This window comes from Lithobates pipiens, unplaced genomic scaffold, assembly GCF_037356315.1.
Source record: "Lithobates pipiens isolate NorthernLeopardFrog02 unplaced genomic scaffold, aLitPip1_a1.2 Scaffold_8, whole genome shotgun sequence".
Taxonomy (NCBI): Eukaryota; Metazoa; Chordata; class Amphibia; order Anura; family Ranidae; genus Lithobates; species Lithobates pipiens.
The window spans coordinates 364,912,151-364,930,039 of NW_027507903.1; the positions used below are offsets into that span (position 1 = coordinate 364,912,151).

The 17,889-nt window shown below is 45.8% G+C and overlaps 1 protein-coding gene across 2 annotated transcripts in view; it reads left to right on the forward strand.

Annotated features, from left to right (window-relative positions):
- The window catches only part of RARS1 (arginyl-tRNA synthetase 1), a 187,700-nt gene that overhangs the window by 91,451 nt on the left and 78,360 nt on the right, over positions 1 to 17,889 (forward strand). For both annotated transcript variants that reach the window (XM_077473486.1, XM_077473487.1), the window contains 2 exons: positions 1,217 to 1,346; positions 15,864 to 15,968. In XM_077473486.1, the coding sequence (XP_077329612.1) occupies positions 1,217 to 1,346; positions 15,864 to 15,968 (235 nt within the window). The remainder of the gene's footprint in view (positions 1 to 1,216; positions 1,347 to 15,863; positions 15,969 to 17,889) is intronic.

Consider the following 17,889-nt stretch of genomic DNA (forward strand, 5'->3'; position numbering starts at 1 on the left):
AAAAGCGGAAATTTGGAAAAAAAACAATATTTTCTTTTTTCTATTTGAAAAGAAATCCAAAAAAATCAAATTTTGTCATAAATTTAAGCCAAAATGTATTCTGCTACATGTTTTTGGTAAAAAAAATTCCGTTAAGTGTATAATAATTGGTTTGTGTGATCACGGACATATGTACGCAAATGATCATGTACATATGTGTGCAGGTGATCACGTACATATGTGTGCAGATAATCATTGGGACATGTGATTTTAGTGGGACATATGTGGGGGACATGTTTTTATTATTAGGGACATGTGTTTTTATTATTTGGCGACATGTATGTTTTGGGGACATGTGTGTTTTGGGGACATATGTGGGGACTGTGTTTGTACTGTGTGGTGTGTTGTGTGTTTACACTACACTGATGATCAGTGAGTAAAAAGCAGCCCATACTCACTGATTATCAGCCGGCTGCAGCGTTCTGCTCTCCTCTCCTCAGCGGTGACTTCCGTGTGAGGAGAGGAGAGCCGATTGCCTAGCAACCGGCTGTTTGTTTACATCACATGACGGCCGTGATTGGACACGGCCGTCATGTGATCAGGAGGGCCAATCACAGAGCCCTCCTGCCGATCTGAGATGTGCCGTATCCGGGTGACACGAGCACATCGGGATCGCGCCGCTGCGCGGGCACGCGCGCACGTGATCCCGCTACTCCTGAATGACGTTCCTGAACGTCCTATCAGGAGTAGACGGCTCCCACCCGGCCGTATATATGCATTGGCCGGGTGGGAAGTGGTTAAACATGTGATATGTTTCTATTTTCTATAGTGATAAATGCTGAAAGGTGTTTGTTGATGTACTTTGTAGTCCTTCTCAGTAACAGAAATGCATTTTTATTGCCTAGCTGTCCTTTACACAGTATACCAAAAGAATATAATAATTTCTTTTCAATTTTTGCTGTTCACTGATTTAGTACATACTGTATAATGCTACATTAATAAAGAGCACCAGTATATAGTACAATAATGCATTATTAAATGTACTATATTAATTTGAAAAAAAAAAAATGCATCAAAGCAAAAATAATGCAGGCTAGAGTCATCCAAAGTAGGGATTTTTTAGTAATTGTTATGTCTAGTTATTTTAAAGAAACTTCTCCTGCACTAAAAACAACTAATATGTATGTTATTGTATAATTTTGTGCATCCAGTTTTTGTTTTTATGTTTCAAATGCAGGAATCCAAAAAGAGGTTTGATGAGGATGAGGAATTTAAAAAGCGGGCATATTTCTGTGTGGTACAGCTGCAGAGCAAGCAACCTGATATCATGAGGGCATGGAACTTGATATGTGATGTCTCCCGCAAAGGTGACCTTCTGTCCTATTCCTCTCCTAGAATTAAACCTTTAAATATGTTAAAGTATAATTTTACCTTTAGGTAAAAAATAATAAATGCATATCATCCCACCTATTTCTATAGATTTACTTTTAAACTAAAACCCCGAGCAAATAAGTATAGTCTTTGCAGAAAGTACCATTTTACAGTGTTCCCAAATGCATTCTGCGGTTCCTTCTGTCAATCCCTACATCACTACAGGAAACAGTCCTACCCAGTCAGTACTATGCCATAAATACAGGGCCTGCACATACAAAGTATGAAGAAAAATACCAATATGAGCAGTGATGTAAATTTAGCTTGTTCTTACACTGTCACAGTCTCCACACTTTTCAGACCCTGGACTGGCATGCTGGCATTTTTGCTAATGTTTTATTGTAATGGATTTGGGTTGAGGCTGGAAGAAGATGTTACTGTCTGCAGGAAAATAATAAAATAAGCTTCAATTAGCTACTATAGAATCATATTTAACCACTTGACAACTGGGCACTTAGGCTGGATAAGGTAAGGTAAGGGAGACTCCTCAAGAATTTTTCTAATTCTAGTAGGTTTTCTCCTTTTAAGTAAACGTATGCTATGCATATAGTCGCCACCGGGGGCTACCAAGAGCACATACCTTTTTATGCCTGATCTGTCTGCTTGGTGTCCACGCTCTATGCTTCTCCAGCCATGCTCCAGGAAGGATGAAGGTAAGGGTTTTTTTTCCTTTTGGGATTCTCCCCCCCACGGATTAGGGGGCTGAGACAGGCCTGGGCAGAGAGCGGTAATATACCCCACCACCAGCCGCCGTTCGCCACCGTCATAACAGCAGCTTCACATCCACCGGCCCTTCCCTCTCCTCTATCCCAGCTTGCCAGCAGGCTTAGAGCCTCTGCTCACGTGGGAAACGCTTGTTTTTAAAAACGAGCGGGGGGGGGGAGTGGTCAGAGGAGGGGGGGCAGAGCACTAGGCTACACCGGCTTTAAAGTGCACTCTTTTTCAGATGCCCACAGCCTATGGAGGGACACAGCTGATAGGCGCATTTGAGTGTGGGAGACACAGGCATTCCCGGGCAGCATTTACTTAGGCACCAGACCGAGTCTTAAGTAGCAGCAGCAGCTGCTGAACTACAGGGCTCAGCAGTCAGTGCATTTTTTTGTGTGTTACCTCTACCTTTGTTGCTTTGCACTATGGGTAGAAGAGGTACAAGTACCCCGAAGAATAGGGGCTCTAAATGGTCCCCTTCAGGCTCTGAGGACCCCCCCTCTGCAGCACCTCCCCCCCCCCCCCCCCTGCAGGACACGGGGAGGCTGGCCAGGGAGAGCCGTCGGGTCAGGGGCTGCAGCTGCTTTTGGCACTTCAGCCCCTTGTGTACATTTTCCTCAACCATAAATGGTTTAGAGGAAAGATTAGTGGCTTTAATCGCATTTTCAATCAGTGGAAGAAAACGCACTAGGCCCCCCTCTGTCACCCAGGATCCTCAGAGTGAGGAACTCTGGGATAAAGGAGAGCAATCCCCCTCAGAGGATCGGGAGGAAACTGATGATTCCACTTCTGAGGAATCTAGTGGAGAAGGGCCCTCTTCAGGTTCTCAGGAGGAGAAAATTTTGGTGCAAATTCTTGCTGGATTGGTCAGTTCCACGTTTAAGTTACGCATACCTGAGTCAGTTAAAGAACCCACTTCTCTGGGTTCACTGAAACCTCCTCAAACTGCACATGCTTTTTCTGTTCATGGTTTGCTGGAAAAGCTTACCTATTCTGAGTGGGATCACCCAGATAAACATTTTTTCCTCCTAAAAAGTTTTCTACACTTTATCCTGTGGAGGAAAAATTTACTAAAATGAGGTGTATACCAGCAGTTGATGCCGCCATTTCCTCCGTAAACAAAAGCCTGACATGTCCTGTTGACAATGCTCAGATGCTTAGGGATCCAACTGATAAGAAAATGGAATTCCTATTAAAAAATGTTTTCTCCTTGGCAGGTTCAGTAGCACAACCTGCAGTGGCAGCAATTGGAGTCTGTCAATATTTGAGAGACCATGTTAAACAGGTGCTTTAAAGCCTTACCTGAACGGCAAGCCCAGGGGTTGGCTAACCTTCCAGCGGCTCTGTGTTTTGCTGTCGATGCTATCAGAGGTTCTATCCTTCAGACTTCTCGCTTTATGCTTGGATTGGTACACATGCGTAGAATCTTGTGGCTGAAAAATTGGTCAGCCGAATCACCATGTAAGAAACTCCTGGCGGGATTTCCCTTTCATGGTGCAAAACTGTTTGGAGAGGACTTGGACAATTATATCCAAAGGATCTCTAGTGGGAAAGCACCCTTTTACCACTCAAGAAAAGGACTAAACGTCCCTCCTTTAAACATGCGCTTTCTCTAGTGCCAGGGGCATCAGCCTCCAGCCAGTCACGACGGCCTCTTCCATTAAGCTCTAAGGTTAAAGAAGGTCTTCAAGAAAACGCTAAGACATCCTTATGAAGGGGCGCCCCCGCTCACTCGAGTGGGGGGAAGACTACTAAAGTTCTCAGGGCTCTGGCATGAGGAATTTCGGTACAAATGGGTGGTCTCCACAATAACTCTAGGTTACAAACGAGAATTCCCTTCTCCTCATTTCCTCAGATCATGTACCCAGAGAAAAAGTCTCTCCTTCTAGCATTGGAGCAACTATTGTCGCAAAAAGTTATCATGGTAGTTCCCATGCAAGAGCAGGGAATGGGGTTTTATTCAAACTTTTGCATGGTACCGAAGCCAAACGGAGATGTCAGACCCATTCTAGATCTCAAAGATCTTAACCGATTTCTAGAGATACGGTCCTTTCGCATGGAATCCTTCCGATCGGTAGTCTCCATCCTGCAAGGAGGAGAACTTCTGGCATCAATAGACATCAACGATGCGTAACTGCATGTACCTATTTTCCCTGCTCATCAAAAGTTCCTGCGTTTCGAAATAGAAAAATCCCACTTTCAGTTCGTAGCTCTGCCTTTCGGGCTAGCTACTGCACCTCAGGTGTTTACAAAGATCTTGGCCCCTCCTATGGCCAGATTAAGGGCCCAAGGTATAACAATAATAGCATACCTAGACGACTTGCTCTTGATAGACCGGTCGGTAGCCTGCCTGGATCAAAATTTGGTCACCACAATCAACTACCTGGAATGCCTAGGTTGGGTCCTAAACGTAGAGAAGTCTTCTTTAAAACCAGTAGGAAGACTAGAGTATTTGGGTCTGGTTATAGATACAGCCCAGCAGAGGGTATTCCTACCATAAGCAAAGATCAGTGCTATAAGAGAACTGATTCAGGTAGTCAAAGCAAAGAAGGGTCCTTCTAGTCGTATTTGTATGAGGTTGTTGGGTAAGATGGTGGCTTCATGCGAGGCAGTTCCCTACGCTCAGTCTCATTCAAGGCTACTGCAAAACCGTATCCTATCGGCCTGGAACAAGAAGGTTTCCGGATGTAGATCTTTGCGTCCAGGTTCAACAACAAGGTGGATAACTTTGTGGCAAGAATAAGGGAACCTCTTGCATGCGGGACAGATGCGTTGGTTACTCCATGGCATCAGTTCTCTCTGATTTATGCGCTCCCTCCTATTCTGCTACTGCCAAGACTGCTTTGCAGGATCAGGCAAGAAAAGAAGTCGGTGCTTCTGGTGGCCCCAGCATGGCCCAGTAGAGCTTGGTATGCAGAAATAGTGAAGATGGGGGTAGGCTCTCCTTGGACCCTACTGTCCCGTCCAGACCTGCTACTCCAGGGACCGGTATTCCATCCTACCTTACAACCGCTAAATTTAACGGTTTGGCTATTGAAACCCACATTTTGAAGAATCGTGGGCTTTCGGGCCCTGTGATATCTACCTCGATTAATGCAAGAAAACCAGCTTCCAGAATGATTTATCATAGAGTCTGGAAAGCATACGTCTCCTGGTGTGAATCCAGGGGTTGGCACCCCAGAAAATATGTCTTAGGCAGAATCCTCGAATTTCTGCAAAATGGGTTAGAGAAGAAACTGGCCTTATCGGTTCTGTTTCAACGTCCACTTGCTTCACATTCTTTGGTCCGAAGCTTTATACAAGGGGTAAAGCGCCTTAATCCTCCAGTTAGGGCGCCTCTGATCCCCTTGGATTTGAATTTGGTTCTGTCAGCTTTACCGAAGCAGCCTTTTGAACCGATACATCAGATTCCCTTAGGTCTGTTGACAAGGAAATACAGTTTTCTGGTGGCCATTTTTTCTGCCAGAAGAGTATCAGAATTAGCGGCCCTCTCTTGTAAAGAACCGTATCTGATAATGCTCAACGATAGAGTGGTGTTACGCCCTCATCCTAGTTTTCTACCGAAGGTGGTCTCAGTTTTTCATCTAAACCAAGATATTGTTTTGCCTTTTTTCCAAATCCCTGTTCCTGTTCTACGGAAGAGAAGTCGCTACATTCTTTGGATGTAGTGAGAGCAGTCAAAGCCTATCTGGAAGCGACGGCTCAGGTTCGCAAAACGGATGTTTTGTTCGTATTGCCAGAGGGTCCTAAGAGAGGACAGGCAGCATCAAAATCCACCATTTAGTCAGACAATGCTATGGAGGTGGCTTACGTCAACCACCGGGGGGGGGGGGGGGGAGTGTGTGAGGAGCTCAGCAGTGGCACTTGAGGTCTCTCGCATTCTGCGGTAGGCAGAATATCACGTGCCGGCTCTCTCCGCTGTCTACATTCCAGGCATAGAAAATTGGCAAGCGTGCTACCTCAGCTGTCAGTTGCTGGATTAGGGGAGCGATCGATACATTTAGAAGTGTTTTTGCATCTTGTTTGCCTGCTGTAGGGCGCACCGGACGTGAATCTTCTGGCCTCTCGTCTCAATCGGAAGGTTCAGAGATTCGTGGCCAAAACAAGGGATCCCTTGGTGGATGCGTCAGACATGCTGGTGGCGCCGTAGAGCCATTATCAGTTAATTTATGCCTTCCCTCCTCTCCAGCTCCTCCCTCATCGGCTGCGCAGAGTAGAGGGGATACCAGTTATTCTAATCGCTGCAGATCGGCCTCAGCGCCCCTGGTACACCGACGTGGTATGGATGGTGACTTTCTGTCTGGGGGACTGATATTACACCCTGCTTTGACGACTGTGGCTTTGACGACCTGGCTACTGAAACCAGGTGCTGAGAGACCGGGGTTTCCGGATTCTGTGATTCCCACTATGTTGAAGGTGCGTGAATCTACTTCACGGAGAATCTATCATCACACCTGGAAGGCTTACATCTCTTTGTGCGAGGCTTTGGGGTGGCATCTGCGCTCCTATTCGGCATCTAAGATCCTTGTGTTCCTGCAGCGTGGGGTTGATCAGAAGCTGGCTTTGAGCGTTATCGAGGGTCAAATATATCAGCTCTTGCTAGTTTTTTGAGCGACCGTTGGCACATGGCTCCCCCAGTACGCTCGCCACTGTTTCCTTGGTATCGAAACCTGGTGCTCTTGGTACTTCAGAAGCCACTGTTCAAGAACATTAGGGAGATCCCTTTATGCTGTCTCAGAAAGTTGTCTTTCTAGTGGCTATTACGTCTGCTCGGCGAGTTTCTGAGCTGGCAGCGTTGTCTTCCTATTTGGTTCTCCACAAGGATAAGGCGGTGCTGCGTCCACATTCCTCATTTCTCCCGAAGGTGCTATCTGCCTTTCATCTAAATGAAGGCTTCCTTGTGTCCTTGACCGTCTCACCCCAAGGAGGTTGCCTTGCTTTCTTTGGATGTGGTTCGGGCTCTCCGCATGTACCTGTCTGTTACAGCTCCCTATCGGAAGTCGGATTTGTTGTTTGTAATCGTGGACGGCCTGAGGAAGGACCTGGCAGGCTCTTCGTGCCACTATTCCTCGTAGGATCAGACAGACTGTTGTCCAGGCTTATGTTGTCACGGTGCACCTTGCCAGGGCGATTAGTGCTTCCTGCCTTCCGACATCAAGCACTGGTTTCTCAAGTGTGTAAGGAGGCTACTTGGTCCTCCGTGCACACTTTCACCAAGTTTTACAGGGTGGATGTTTTGGCATCTTCAGATGCATGTTTCGGCCACAAAGTTTTGCAGGCGACCTTACGTGGGGTTCTATTTGGGTGGAGGTTATTTTTCTTTTTTTCTGTGTTCCCACTGCTGGTTGTGGCACTGCTTTGGGACGTCCCTAAGGTCAAGAATGGAAGTGCTGTGTCCATCAATGAACGAAAGAGAAAACAGGATTTTTTTTTTTCTACTCACTGTGAAATCCCTTTCTCTGAGTTCATTGATGGATTCAGCACCCACCACTCCTGTTTGTGTTTGTACTGCTTTGTAACAAACAGCTGCCTATAGCAGTGTGGGGGGCTACTACTATTAAGGACCGCCCCTAGGTGGCACTGTGCTTTTCTTTTCTTCTACCAAGTCCTACTCCTGAAGGAGGTGATATAACCCTAAGGTCAAGAATGGAAGTGCTGTGTTCGTCAATGAACTCATAGAAAGGGATTTTACGATGAGTAGAAAAATAATCCATTTTTTTTGGGGGGGGCTAGATAATTACTTGGAACCCCCAAACATGATATATATTAAGAGAATGTTTTTACTGTGAGTAAAACAATTCTGGTATCCAATCCTATATGCAACAGTATGATATACTGCTGATTGAACTCCAGTGTCCTCCATTGTTTTTCTCAAAAGTAAATGCTGGACTTGCATATATGTACATGAATCTGTATATTGCAAATTGATAATCAAGAATTGTATGTAGAAATCTTCATGTTTAGATTAATCTATCTGGCAGTAGATCATAGTACTTTGTTTATCGTACATCAAGGGACACAGAGCACCATAGTAATCACTATGTGGGTATATAGGCACCTTCAGGTGATGGACACTGATAGACCCAGGACAGGAAGTTCACTCCCTACATAACCCCTCCTCCTACCAGGAGTACCTCAGTTTTTTACATTACCTGCTTACATTACCTAATGCTTTTCCTGGCGGGGTGCTAATACAGATTCAAGGGAGAGAAACCTGATAAAAATAGACCCAGTCCCTGTAGGTTTGCTAATGCAGCCTGCCGTGATGTATGAAGTTTTGATCTGTCTGTTACAGCATTAGCCTGCAGCGAGGAAAAGGTAAGAGAAGAAGTCTAGGAACTGTAAAAAGTCCACCTATGGTTTTTTTCTTCTACGGTATAAGTAAAATGTTGTCATGCCTTAAAGTCTCCACTAGAGGGAGTAAATGCACATACCTTACTACGTTGCTTCTGTCAGCTCAGTGTCGCAGCTAAACTGCATGTGTGTGGTGTCAGCAAGCCAGGGGGGGTTCCTTATCCAGAATTTTTTTTTTTTTTCCAACAGCATGTTTGTCGTCCCCGGGAAGAGAGGTACAACAGTAGGGGGTGCGGCGGCTTTCCTATGTTGTTTTTTATTCCCCACAGAAGCTCATAAGTTTTTTTTTTTTTTTTTTTTTTTCTAACTTCCCACCTCCCCAGCCCTCCCTCCCCTCCCATCTCATTGGGTCTGCACTGGCTGACCAAGGAGCATGTTAGTGAATGGGGGGGGGGGGGGGGGTGTTTAATGATGGAGGGGTGTGGCTCAAGGCTCGGCACTGTGTGCGGGGCTTAAGTCCACAAGGAGCACACAGCGCAGGCGCTGGGGAAAACAGAGACAGATGCTTCTCAGCTAACCAGCTGGAGTCTGGCACACAGGACTCGGGAGTTCTGGGGGCACTAAGACAAATGCATACGGGCATTTCCAGTACAGGAAATAACATTTATACTCCGTACCAAAGCTAAATTTTATTAGCGGCATTGTTTTTTGCTAGACTATTGCTCAGCGAGTTGTGCATTTACATGGTGCCTCTGGTTTTTGTGCTCAGCACTATGGCTTCCAAAAAAGACACCGTGAAGGTACCAAAAATAACACCTCCAGGTGCTGGGAACTCCAGTCTTGCCTCCACACCGTCATCCTCTCCTGAAATACCAGATATGGCAAGCCAGGGTGAGTCATTGGAACCAATTGTTGGTGCAGCTGCTTCTCACATCTCAGCCCCTGTGTACGTGAAGATGCATTTCCTCCTCCCTGCAGGGCATAGAAGGAAGATTAGCGGCTTTAATTGCATCCCCCATGCAAAAGGATAGGAAGCGTGTTAGATCCCCCTCCCCCAGCTCAGACCCTTTACCAAGGGGATAGTGGGTAGAGGTGTTACCCTCAGGCGACCAGGAGGAAAGGCAAACAAATTACTCCTCTGCGGAGGAGACAACAGCGGATGAACCTTTTTCAGCCTCACAATCTGAGAAATTGCTGGTACAATCTCTTATGGAGATAGTTCGTTCAACTTTCAAGCTACCCCTAATGGAGTCAGCTGAAAGTTCTGTTTTTTCTTTAGGTTCCTTAAAACCCTCACAGCATTTGCATGCATTTCCTGTCCATGCATTACTAGAACAGCTTATTTATGCTGAATGGGTTCACCTGGATAAGCATTTTCTCCCTTCAAAGAGATTCACAGCACTCTATCCCATGGAGGAGAAATTCACCGAAACAAGGAATGTACCAGCAGTTGACTCTGCGATTTCCAGTGTGAATAAAAGTCTAACTTGTCCAGTAGACAATGCACAAATGCTTAATGATCCAACAGATAAAAGGTTGGCATTCCTGTTAAAGTCCTTTTTCTCCTATTTCTCAGCCTGCAGTCACTGCAATAGGCATCTGCCAGTCCCTAAAGGACTAGTTTAGACAGGCCTTTAAGAAGGGTTCTTGCACAACAAGCCTGGGATTTGGCTAATCTACCAAAAGCATTATGTTTTGCCATAGATGCCATGAAAGATTCTATTCACCAGGCGTCCCGCCTTGCGCTTGTGCTACTACACATGCGTAGGCTCCTGTGGTTCAAAAAAATTGGTCAGCCAAAGCCAGGGGCATCCACCTCTAGGCAGTGGCAACAGCCTCCGCTGTCAGACTCTAGAGGAAAGCCTCAGGGTCAGGCCCAGGTACAAAAGAAGTCCTGGGGGTGAAAATCTGCAAATTGTGTGGGAGGGAGGAAGACTTCTGCAGTACTCAGAAGTCTGTCAAGAGCAAATTCAGGAAAGATGGGTCATCTCCACGGTGTCTCTAGGGTACAAACTAGAATTTCGTGAGTTTCCACATCTCATTTTCTGAGGTCAAACATTCCCAAAGATCCAGGGAAAAGGCAATCTGTTTTGGGCTCTAGACTGATTACTGGCTTGGGGGATCATACAAATCCCCATAAAAGAGCAAGGTTGGGGGGTTTTATTCAAACCTCTTTACGGTACCAAAACCAAATGGAGATGCCAGACCTATTCTAGATCTAAAGAATCTAAATCCGTTCCTGAAGATCCTCTCCTTTTGCATTGGAATCAATCAGGTCAGTAGTGTCTACCCCACAATGAGGAAAACTTCTGTCGTCTATCGACACCAGGGATACATATCTGCATGTCCCTATATTTGCCGCTCACCAAAGGTTTCTGCGGTTTGAAGTAGAACAGCAGCATTTCTAGCTTGTAGCCTTGCCCTTTGGGCTAGCTACAGCACCTCGGGTGTTTACAAAAGTCCTGGCCCCACCTCTAGCCAGGTTAAGAGCACAGGGCATAACAGTCTTGGCTTACCTAGACGATCTATTGCTAGTAGACCAGTCGTGGCTCATTTGGAGAAAAGCGTGCACATTACAACCAGTGAAAAGTCGGGGTTGGATTCTCAACCTAGAGAAGTCTTCCTTAAAACCGCAACAAAAAAGGCTGGAGTACTTGGGTCAGATCACAGACACAGCCCAGAAAAAGGTGTTCTTGCCTCAGGCAAAGATCAACTCCATAAGAGAGCTGGTGCGGATGGTAAGGTCAAAAGGAGATCCCTCCATTCGCCTCTGCATGAGTTTGTTAGGAAAGATGGTGGCTTCATTCGAAGCTGTTTCCTATTCCCAGTTCCATTCGAGACTGTTGCAAAACAGTATCCTGTCTGCTTGGAACAAAACGATTCAAGCTTTAGACCTTCTGACAAGGAGGTTAGTGTTCTTGGTTGCTATATCCTCAGCAAGGAGGGTTTCGGCATTAGCTGCTTGCTCTTGTAAAGAGCCGTATTTGATTATTCACGAGGATAGAGTGTTTTGCCCTCTTCCAGGTTTTCTACCAAAAGTGCTCTCAGGGTTTCACCTGAACCAAGATATTGTCCTAAACAAAAAATAGGAGAAAATGGATATCTCCAAAAGAAGGTCACCAGCGAACACTATGATTAGTGCAAAATCAATTTTATTACAAAAAAAACACTACTTTAATTCAACACCATAAGAAAAGGGGGGGGGGGGGGTTTACAAACATCACAAACTCATTTAAAAAACATTGACAAGGTTGTCAATTATATTAAAAACGCTGAAAAGTCTGAAAAAACCGACCGCAATTGAAACGTGTCAGCAGTGATGTCAGCACGCTACAGCGGGACCGCGCGCTGTTTGACTCAAAGCTCTCTGCACACAGCGATGGTGGCATTGGCTTGGACGTTTATCAGATGATGATTGCTGATACACATAGACGTGGAAAGATGTGTTTATAAGTGCAATCTAAAGACAGTATAAACCGTAGCAGCTGTTTATACCTGGAGACACCACGGGGTAGAGGAATATGTTTGATGGATGGAAGCGCAATGCAGCAGAGATGGTGAGAGTATCATGAGCTGTTTATGATATAGTTTGGAAGTGAAAACGTATCCCTTACTTCTAGTACTCCCCCGGTGACATTCATAAACCATTTGATGACTCCTTAGAGCTATATGCACTTTACGAAAATAACCATAGAAAAGAAAAAGCCATATAAACCATAGAAAAGCCCTTTGTGCTACCAATATCAGCTGTACATTGAAATTTTGAAAGGCAGAGACCTTCATGGAAGTGAAAGTAATGCCGCGTACACACGTAGCAGACTATCCGGCGGACTTAGTCTGGCGGACTTTCCGAACGAGCTACCTGCCCACACACTGTACTTTTGCGGCGGACTAATACGGCGTACTAAGTCCGCCGGACTATCTGCCGTACTTTTGAAATAAACGGACTAGCCCACACACGCGGAGGAAAGTCTGCTAATTTTGAGCACTTCTCCAGGTAGCCGGGACCAGCGAAGGAGGCGTTGCTGGCCCCGTCACCTGGTATGGTGTGAGGGTCCCCCCCCCCCCCAGGAGGTTCATATCAGACCCTTATCCGAGCACGCTACCCGGCCGGCCAGGAAAGGGGGTGGGGAAAAGCGAGGCCCCCCCCCCCCCCTGAGCCGTACCAGGCCACGTGCCCTCAACATGCCACCCCAAAGCACCTTGTCCCCATGTTGATGAGGACAAGGGCCTCTTCCCGACAACCCTGGTCGTTAGTTGTCGGGGTCTGCGGGCGGGGGGCTTATCGGAATCCGTGAGCCCCCTTTAATATGGGGACCCCCGGATCCCGGTCCCCCACCCTATGTGAATGAGTATGGGGTACAATGTACCCCTACCCATTCACCTGTGAAAAAAAGTAAAAAAAAATAAACACAACACACGAGGGTTAAAATAGTTTATTGCACAGCTCCGGGGGTCTTCTTCCGTCTTCGGGGATCTTCTTGCCAGACTCCTCCGCTATCTTCTGTTCTTTTGCTAGCTCTTTCACTAGTGGAGGAGCCCGGCTTTCTTCTTTGCCGCCGCCCTCTTCTTCCGTCTTCGGGAGTCTTGTCCCCCAGTGATGTCCCTATATAAGTCGCTGCACGCCGCGTCCCTGCCATTGTGACCGGAGACAGCGACGAGGCAACATCTCCAGAAGAGAAGAACAGAAGACGGTGGCAGCGGTGACAGAAGAACCGAAGAGGGGGACAAGACCCCCGAAGTCGGTAGAAGAGGGCGGCGGAAAAGAAGAAAGCTGGGCTTCTCCGCTAGTGAAAGAGCTAGCAAAAGAGCAGAAGATAGCGGAGGAGTCTGGCGAGAAGACTCCCGAAGACGGAAGAAGACCCCCGGAGCTGTGCAATAAACTATTTTAACCCTCGTGTGTTGTGTTTATTATTTTTACTTTTTTTTCACAGGTGAATGGGTAGGGGTACATTGTACCCCATAATCATTCACATAGGGTGGGGGGCCGGGATCCGGGGGCCCCCTTATTAAAGGGGGCTCACGGATTCCGATAAGCCCCCCGCCCACAGACCCCGACAACCAACGGCCAGGGTTATCGGGAAGAGGCCCTTGTCCTCCTCAACATGGGGACAAGGTGCTTTGGGGTGGGGGGGCCGCGCAGCCCCCCCCTCCCCCAAGGCACCCCCCCATGTTGAGGGCACACGGCCTGGTACGGCTCAGGGGGGAGCGCTCGCTCGTCCCCACCCCCTTTCCTGGCCGGCCGGGTAGCATGCTCGAATAAGGGTCTGATATGGACCTAGGAGAGACCCCCCACGCCGATTTTTCGGCGTAGGGATTCCCCTTTAACTCCATACCAGGTACGTAGGAAGCCTCGCTGGCCCCGGCTACCTGGAGCCGCGCTCAAAATGAGCAGACTTTTCTTCGGGCGGGAAAAGTCCGTTCATTTCAAAAGTACGGCGGACTGGCACACACACACGGCCGTACTGTCCGCTGAAATGCGAGTCCGGTGGACAGATTGGAGTGCAAAAATACTTTCTTAGTCCACCAGACTTTTGGGTAAAAAAAAGTCCGCCGGAGCCTACACACGGGCGGATTGTCCGGCGGACTTTTCCACCGGATTGTTTGATCGTGTGTATGAGGCATTACACTTATTTTGTTGTTTACCCACCTAGTATACCAGATATACCATCTGCTATTGACTGAACTTGCTGGATAAATGTTCTTATGGACATTTGAGTAGTCAGTATTACTATCTTAGGTATGGTGACTGTGGTATGAGTGTGATGGATGCAGCCGCGGCCCCATCTGTTTGTTTTTAATATAATTGACAACGTTGTCAATGTTTTTTAAATGAGTTTGTGATGTTTATAAAACCTCCCCTTTTCTTATGGTGTTGAATTAATTAAAGTAGTGTTTTTTCTTTGTAATAGAATTGATTTTGCACTAATCATAGTTTTCGCTGGTGACCTTCCTTTAGAGATATCTATTTTCTCCTATTTTTTGTTTATGCTTATTGGGTCACACGAACTGCATTCATAAGCTAATTGTGAATGAGAGAATGTGCTCTAAATATTATATATTGAATTTTGTGGTAAATTCAGGCATCCCTTGTTATTTTTATTCAAGATATTGTCCTGCCATCATTTTTTACAAAACCGTGTTCCAGGGAAGAGTTCATTGTCTTGCTGTAGTGAGAGTGGTCAAAGTCTATTTAAAGATGACTGCTCAGATCCGGAAGACTGATGTCTTATTTGTACTGCCAGAGGGTCCTAAGCCCTTGTACACACAGTCAGAGAATCTGTCGGATTGAGTCTTATCGGACCGTGTCGTCAGATAATCCGACTGTGTGTGGTATGCATCGGACTGATTCAGTCCGAATCTCCGTCTGACCCAATTTTCCAACATGTTGGAAAGATTTCCCGACCAACTGGGCAGGACGGACCTAATCCGATCATGTGTAGAGCATTTTCATCGGACCAAGTGCCACACATGCTCAGATCAAATTCCTACATCAAAGCTATTGGCTACTAGCCTGAATGTAGTCCCATCGTAACAAAATTACGTCATCACGTTCTGAAAGATCGGATTTTTCACCAACTTGGCCCAACCGTGTGTATGCAACAGTTTCGGACACAATCTGTCAGACTAAATCCGACGGGCAAAATCCGACGGATTTGGTTGGCAAAATCTCCTACCATGTGTACGTGGGCTTAGAAAGGACAGGCAGCGTCAAAATCCACTGTCGCTAAGTGGATTAGACAAGTTATAATTCAGACTTATGATTTAAGGGGTACAATTCCACTTTTTCAAGTCGAATCGCACTCTACCAGTGTGGTTAGTGCTTCTTGTGCAGTGCGTCACCAGGCCTCCATGGCTCAGATATGTAAGGCCGCAACTTGGTCTTCAGTACATACATTCACCAAGTTTTTTCAGGTGGATGTAAGAAGGCATGAGAATATCGCCTTTGGGCTCAGTATGCTGCAGGCAGCAGTATAGATTCTCAAGTCTGGGGGTGCTCCCTCCCCTCAAATAGCATTGCTATGGGATGTCCCACATAGTGATTACTATGGTGCTCTGTGTCCTGTGATGTACGATGAAGAAAATAGGATTTTTATGACGGCTTTCCTGTAAAATCCTTTTCTTCGAGTACATCACGGGACACAGAGGTCCCGCCCCTCTTTCTGGGATTTAAGTATATTGCTTTGCTACAAAAACTGATGTACTCCTGGTAGGAGGAGGGGTTATATAGGGAGTGAAATTCCTGTATTGGGTATACCAGTGTTCATCACTTGAAGGTGCTTATATACCCACATAGTGATTACTATGGTGCTCTGTGTCCCGTGATGTACTCCAAGAAAAGGATTCTACAGGTAAGTTGTTATACAAATCCTATTATTTGTTCCTCTATAATATTCCTAGAATGTTTGTTTCTTTGAAAAGTTTTTTAACTTTTCATTTTTGGCTTTTAGAATTTCAGAAAATATATGACTGTCTGGATATTCGCATCATCGACAGAGGGGAATCGTACTATCAAGATAAAATGATCCAGGTCGTGAAAGAGTTTGAAGAGAAAGGTAGGTATATATATATATATATATATATATATATATATATATATATATATATATATATATATATAATATATTTTTTTTTTTACAAGCACTGCATACATTACCATTAATAATTCTCAAACGCAATAAATAGGGAAGAAAAACTTCTACTAAAGCACTTAAGAATAGCCTAGACTAGGAGTGTCCGACCTGCTGCCACAAGCCGCATTAGGCCCAAGATGGTTATAAATGTAAACGGACTTAAAATGTTTATTTTTTGTTATAAATTGATTTACATTTTAATAAGTGAAATACGTATTTGACCTCTTTGCAAAACGAACGACTTAGTACTTGGTAGCAAAACCCTTGTTGGCAATCACAGAGGTCAGACGTTTCTTTTAGTTAGCCACCTGGTTTGCACACATCTCAAGAGGGATTTTGTCCTCTCTCCCAAGTCATTAAGGTTTCAAGGCTGACAGCTGACATTTGGTAACTTGAACTTTCAGCTCCCTCCACATATTTTCTGTGGGATTAAGGTCTGGAGACTGGCTAGGCTACTCCAGTACCATAATGTGCTTCTTCTTGAGGCACTGCTTTGTTGCCTTGGCCGTGTGTTTTAGGTTATTTATTGCTGGAATACCCATCCAAGACCCATTTTCAATGCCCTGGCTTAGGGGAGGAGGTTCTCATCCAAGATTTGATGGTACCTGGCCCAGTCCATCCTCCCTTTTAATGCATTGAAGTTGTCCTGTCCCCTTAGCATTAAAAAACACCTCCACAGCATAATGTTTTCCACCTTCATGTTTGACAGTGAGGATCGTGTTTTTAGGGTAATTGGCATCAACTCAACTCACCGTGTTTGGAGGAGGAATGCTGCCTAAGAGCACGATTTTGGTCTCACCTGACCGCAGCACTTTCACCCAGTTCTCCTCTGAATCATTCAGATGTTCATTAGCAAACTTCAGATGGGCCTGTACACGTGCTTTCTTGGGCAGGGGATCTTGGGTGCGCTGCAGGATTTCAGTCCTTCATGGTGTAATGCAGAGGTCTTGATTTAAAATTTAAAAAGGTCTGGTTGCGAAAATTTTCTTTGGGCCGAGGTCCAAATCTCAAGTCACCAATTGTCCCCATCGGAGTGCCCCACTATATAAGGTTCCCCCATCACCGTGCCCCACTATATAAGGTTCCCCCATCACCGTGCCCCACTATATAAGGTTCCCCCATCACCGTGCCCCCTTACATAGGGTTGTCACCATAAGAGTGCCTCCTTACATCAGGTGTCCTCATCAGTGTGGCACCTTACATTAGGCATTCCCCTCAGTGTCCCCTTACATCAGATGTCACCATATGTTTCCCCTTTGACATAAATTGTGCCCATCTGCATGTCCCTTAACATAAAATGTGCCCAACGGTGTTGATCTTAAATTAAAATATGGCTTTCAGTCTGTCCCTTAAAGTGGAAGTAAACTCCCCTATCGTTTTCAGCCAAGAAAGCTGCCATCTTTGCCTCTGTTTAATCTTCAACTGCTATGGTGCTGCACATGTGATTCGTTATGACACCAGCCATTGGATGGTTTGATAGTTTGGCTGAGAGCACAGCCAATGTGCAGTTAGCATTCCCGGCATGCCTTTTTTTTTTAACTGTTTAAATCTTATTTTATGTTGCGGGTCACGCTAATGGGCATATTTTATGTTAATGGTCAAGCTGATGGGCATATTTTTTTTTATTTTAAAATAAAATATCCCCATCAGAGTGCCCCTTAACATAAAATAAGTAGCATGCTGATGGTCTTATGTTAAGGGGCACTCTGGGCACGCTCGTGACATCACATCCGTCCGGGCGCTCTTGTGACAGAAGACCGGGAGCGAGAGCTGTGGTCAGAAGGCGGGTGCACACACGTGGCGTCATTGGTTGCTGGGAAACCCACAGTTCCAGCAAACCAGT